Below are 6,000 nucleotides of genomic sequence, written 5' to 3'. Positions count from 1 at the left end.
TTTGGCACCTCAGTGTATGTGGTGGCTCATATGAACTGCTGCCAAAGGGTTTTTGATACAGTTTTCACGTATAGATAGACTGATTGACGAGGTAGGTTTGTCCGGAGGTAGATGGTACTACCCGTGCGAGGCCGGGGCGGGTCGCCCCTTTTATATAAAACTGACGTTAAGTTCATCCGACTGTTGCGGAAATATCCCTATTTGTCTTGCATCATCGGCATGGCACACTGGGCAGACGAAGGCGCCTACCTGGCTGCCGAGGCAGTGGTCGCCGGCTGCCGCCCAGAGGTTGAGGCTGGGCTGCGTTATCAGCGGCGGCGTGGTCAGCGAGCACCCATAGCGTGGCGGGGCGCGCGCCGCCGCTAGGTGTCTCTGCGGGCCAGTCGCGTTCGGAAGGGCCCCGCGCGCGGACCGCGAGCCAGCCAGCCACCGCCATGGAGAACCTACACCACAGCCCGCTATCCTCCGTCATCGTCGCCAATGTCGCCGCCATCGCGCTGCAGACAGGTACGCCGCCAGCGGCCTCGTCGTGGCGTGGCATTTAAACCGGCTATCCCGGCCTTGACCGTCAATACCTTACTCTGTGTAACAAATCGCACTTCGGGGACGCTACGCGACCCCGATTAATCGCGATTTTGTCACTTGATGCTCCACTGGCAAGGAGGGCACTCTGCGCTTTGCTTGTGAGATTCTGCCCCAACATATCGTTTCCTCTGCCACTATTGCGGGGACAACAGCGTCTTTAAAGTGATATGATTTTAGTATCAACTGGATAACATTTGCCCACTTGCCAGTCTGCGTTTACGAAGGAACTACCAGCAGGTGCCTTCTTTTAATTTCGAAACATCGGGGAAAAGAATATGCTAAGCAACAGAAGCGTCACGAAATGGTCATATACACACATATTTATTTACTTAAGACTAAGGCCATTAGGCTCTCTCTCACATCTAACCAAGAGCTCTTTGTATTGGTACACATTCGACGGCACACGTACCTATGTTACAAAGCGGCGCGCTTAAAATGGGATTTTCCGGTGCTTATATCTCGGGTTCTATTGGTGATAAAAAGGTGGGGTCAAGTGTTTTGAAGAGCCATTGGGCTTGGGACCATTTGCATACCTGACAGGGCCGGCCGCTGTGGCCAAGCGGTTCTAGGCGCATCAGTCCGGAACCGCGCTGCTGCTTCGGTCGCAGGTCGGAATCCTGCCTCGGGCATGGATGTGTGTGAAGTCCTTAGGTTAGTTAAGTTTAAATAGTTCTAAGTCTTGTGGACTGATGACCTCCGATGTTAAGTCCCATAGTGCTGACAGCCATTTGAACCATACCTCACAGGAGAAACGTCTTAGTGTCACTATCCTACAGCACAGGGCCAAAGTATAAATATTAAACTCTTCTTGCTGCTTAGGCAAGTGGAGCAAATCGGTTGGTTCTTTTTGAATTTGATGTGGCCTGCGGTGACCTAGATGGAACTTTTGGAGACACCGTTTTTTCATTGGCGGTTTCTCGCAAAACTCCACAAAAAGGCATTTTTACTATATTTTCGCTGTCACCAGCGGACCAAAACCCAGCCGAAAATTCCAATACCGCCATGGTCAGCAGAAGGTTGAAATTTCTACGATATATTCCTGAGATCCCTATCTTGAATAATCCTGAAAAATTTCCTAATATCTTCGTCCGTTTCCAAGGTACAAAGGTTCAAAGTTACCCTACTTCGTAATGTGAAGCGAAATCTAAATATTAAATAACCTCAGCAAATTGATCAAATTTTAATGTTTATTCCCTAGGCATTTATCTAGAAGAGCCATCTCCCCGTTTTCAAAAATCTTTATCGGTTATCGAGAAACTCCCAAAATCTTGTTTTTGTGGGTGCCAAAACCCAGCCGCGGATTCCGAGACGGCTCTGCACGGCAAATGGCTGGAAGTTTTTTCGATATATTTATAAGATCCCGATGTCGAACAACCTTGAAAATTATCTTCATGTATTTATTCGTTTCCGAGATACAGAGGTTCAAAGTTACCCTACTTGTACACGTAAAATCCAGAGTGAGTTTAGAAAGTGACGCAGCATGGAGAAATATGCTATAAAGTGTCCCAGTTGCTATATGGGAACTCCATGTTTTAGTACTGAATCAAGTACACAACTTTTTTGCACGTAAAATTCGCTCTGAGGTGAAAAATTAGTATTGCGTTATTTCAGCTTCACATAAGGAAAGATTCTAAATTTGAATGAGCGATACATTTGTTTTCATAGAGTTACATGCCGTGGTGCAGCAGGGAAAAGAATGGAGCCAGCAGAAAAATGCTCCAATCAGAGCACAAAAAATGCCAATGTATTCCTGCATTTTTTTTTCTTAAATCTCTCTGATTGAAAAGTGCGAGTACCAGCTGCCTCAGTCTACCTTCGTCAGCACCTTTAAAGTCCTTCCAAAATTCTGCCATGCGAACATACACTATGTGATCAAAAGTATCCGGACACCTGGCTGAAAATGACTTACAAGTTCGTGGCTTCCTCTGTCAGTAATGCTGGAATTCAGTATGGTGTTGATCCACCCTTAGCCTTGATGACAGCTTCCACTCTCGCAGGCATAGACTCAATCAGATGCTGGAAGGTTTCTTGGGGAATGGTAGCCCATTCTTCACGGAGTACTGCACTAAGGAGAGATATTGATGTCGGTCGATGAGGCCTGGCACGATGTCGGCGTTCCAAAACATCCCAAAGGTGTTCTGTAGGATTCAGGTCGGGACTCTGTGCAGGCCAGTCCATTACAGGGATGTTATTGTCATGTTACCGCTCCGCCACAGGCGGTGCATTATGAACCGGTGCTCAGTCGTGTTGAAAGATGCAATCGCCATCCCCAAATTGCTCTTCAACAGTGGGAAGCAAGAAGGTGCTTAAAACATCAAAGTAGGCCTGCGCTGTGATAGTGCCACGCAAAACGACAAGGGGTGCTAGCCCCCTCCATGAAAAACACGATCACACCGTAACACCACCGCCTCCGAATTTTACTGTTGACATTACACACGCTGGCAGATGACGTTCACCGGGCATTCGCCGTACCCACACCCTGCCATTGGATCGCCACGTTGTGTACCGTGATTCGTGACTCCACACGACGTATTCCACTCTTCAATCGTCCAATGTTTACGCTCCTACAACAAGCGAGACGTCGTTTGGCATTTGCCAGCGTGATGTGTGGGTTATGAGCAGCTGCTCGACCATGAAATCCAGGTTTTCTCGCCTCGTGCCTAACTATCATAGTACTTGCAGTGGATCCTGATACAGTTTGGAATTCCTGTGTGATCGTCTGGAAATGTGTCTGCCCATTACACATTACGATCCTCTTCAACTGTCGCCGGTCACTGTCAGTCAACAGAGGGCGACCTGTACGCTTTTGTGCTGTACGTGTCGCATCACGTTTCCACTTCACTATCACATCGGGAACAATGGACGTAGGGATGTTTAGGAGTGTGAAATTTCGCGTACACACGTATGACGCGAGTGACAAGCACTCACCTGACGACGTTCGAAGTCCGTGAGTTTGCAGAGCACTCCATTCTGCTCTCTCCCGATGTCTAATGACTACTGAGTTCGCTGATATGAAGTACCTGGTAGTAAGTGGCAGCACAATGCACCTAATATGAAAAACGTATGTTTTGGGGGGTGTCCGGATACTTTTGATCACATAGTGTATTTGTGCTTTTTATATTGAGAGAGAAGAAGACAGTAGCAGTGGCAAAGACATAGAGAAGTAATAAATACTGCAAGATAGTAGACTGTGGTTGTATTGCAGGAAGAACGAAGGAGACAATGGCAGTATGAGGGAAAGAGACGGACACATTGCCATTGGAACATAGACGAAAATGACAGAACATTGCTAGGAAAAGAGTGAAGGAGACAGTGCCAGTGGCACATGAAAAAGGAACGGAGAAAGTGAAAGCGAGTGAGAGGAAGTGATAACGAGAGAGTCTGTGACAATACAACGTGGACGAGGATGTGAGTGATTTACAGTTAGGGGAGCTTGTGGGAGTTTGAGGTGAATTGTGTGTTGAAAAAGAAGTGCGAATATATTCGCATGTCAAAATATTTGGGAAAACTTTTAAAGATGCTCAGGAAGGTAAAATGAGGCAGCTGGTACCCCACTTTCCAGGCAAAGACTTTTAAAGGAACAGGAACCGGTTTTACGTTATGTTCTCATAACGACACAGATGTTGTAACAATACTTCCATTTAACATAAAACACTCAGAAGAAATTATAAAATAATTTGTAATCTGAGGGCACTGACAGCAATGGACGTGAAAGAAGGAGCAAAGGACGGATGGAAAGACGAACGTGGTAGAAAGAAAACCAATGGAGAGAGTGAGAAAAGAAGTGGCGTTGCTGAATGAGGAACGGGAAGAGAAATAACCATAAATGGAGAAGACGAAAGCATTTTTTTCTATTTGACAGAGGGAAAACTGGGTAAATATGTTAATTTTTAGGTGAAAGTTATGACGTTGACGAATGTAAATGCTTCAGCTTTTCCTTAAAGGCGGTATGCCACTGAATTGTGAGCAGAGTGGAAGCAAGCTTGTTCCAGAGGCGGACTGCAGCAAAAGAGGAGAAGTTTGGTAATCATTTTACTTTATGGATGATCACGACTAGGATACTAGACAAATGACATCTTGTGTTGTGATTATAGGACTGGTATTGGAGCTCCGATGTGAGGTATTGGGGTGACGTAGTTTGTGGTAGTCTAGTCGCAACAATCCTAACTGGACCATAAGACACTGGCATGGTGAAATAGATGATTGTTGTAGAAGTATTACACGAATGGCATTTAGTGGCTTCCAGATCCGACACGATAGAATCTAAACTGCTTAACCACCACAGCAGCTTAAATTAGTTACTTACATACAGGTTTTTTTTTTTGGGGGGGGGGGGTAACAAGGAGGTCATCAGAGACGGACTTTAGATCGGATTGGACAAGGCTGGGGAAGTAACCGGGTCTGGCTGCGTTTACATATCTTCACCCTACTCCCAAGAAGTTGTTTGGGTAAACCAGGGGAAACCGACATCACATTGGCCGAAAGGGGTTTGATTAAAGCTCTTCCACAGTAAGAGTCAATTGCCTTGGGTTTAAATCGCTGTCCGGTAATCACCCAATCGTATGAGGGGGTTTTGTTTGGGGGAGGAGACCACACAGCGAAGTTATCGGTCTCATCGGTGTAGGGAAGGACGGGGAAGGAAGTCGGCCGTGCCCTTTGAAAGGAACCATCCCAGCATTTGCCTGGAGTGATTTAGGGAAATCACGGAAAACCTAAATCAGGATGGCCCGAATGCGAGTCCAGTGTGCTAGCCATTGTGCCAAATCGTATGAGACTATTTACTTAAATAACTTCATTTGAAAACGGCTGATTCATTAAACAGGTCTCGGTAGCTCTCTCTCTCTCTCTCTCTCTCTCTCTCTCTCTCTCTCTCTCTTTCTCCCTCCCTCATTCTCTAAGTAAGCTATTGTTCCGTCTCTAAGGCCTCATCATTGACGAAACATTAAACACTAGCTTTCGTTATTTTATTAAAAGCATGGTGTTTTGGACAAGTCTTCATTCTTCATCACTTAGATATATCACGAGGCGTAGTTTCTACAAGTCAGTTTCATGAAGAAAAAAAAAAAAACCTTACAGTAACTTTCCGTCAAGCTGTACGAATATGCTATGTACAAGGGTAGACAAAAATATGAAAACATCATAAACATCACACATTACCATTCGTCCCGCAAAATAGTGGAAATTTGGAAATTTGTGGTAAGGTCTTATGGGACCAAACTACTGAGGTCATTGGTCCCTAAGCCTACACACTACTTAATCTAACTTAAACTAACTCACGCTATGGACAACACACACACCCATGCCCGAGGAAGGACTCGAACCTCCGACGGGGGAGCCTAACGGACCGTGACAAGACGCCTTAGACCGCGTGGCTACCCCGCTCGGCGCAAAATAGTGGCTAGTTCAGGTAACAGG

At 46.0% G+C, this 6,000-nt stretch overlaps 1 protein-coding gene across 4 annotated transcripts in view; it reads left to right on the top strand.

Moving 5' to 3' along the window:
* The first annotated feature begins 402 nt into the window (after window positions 1-402).
* The window catches only part of LOC126263678 (hepatocyte nuclear factor 4-gamma-like), a 684,513-nt gene continuing 678,915 nt past the window's right edge, over window positions 403-6,000 (top strand). For all 4 annotated transcript variants that reach the window (XM_049960796.1, XM_049960795.1, XM_049960800.1 and 1 more), the window contains exon 1: window positions 403-507. In XM_049960796.1, coding sequence (XP_049816753.1) covers window positions 435-507 — 73 coding nt within the window. In that variant the 5' untranslated portion in view covers window positions 403-434. The remainder of the gene's footprint in view (window positions 508-6,000) is intronic.

This window comes from Schistocerca nitens, chromosome 6, assembly GCF_023898315.1.
Source record: "Schistocerca nitens isolate TAMUIC-IGC-003100 chromosome 6, iqSchNite1.1, whole genome shotgun sequence".
Classification (NCBI taxonomy): Eukaryota; Metazoa; Arthropoda; class Insecta; order Orthoptera; family Acrididae; genus Schistocerca; species Schistocerca nitens.
The sequence above is the reverse complement of the archived record's forward strand: the minus strand, read 5'-3'. Positions and strand labels throughout refer to the sequence as shown.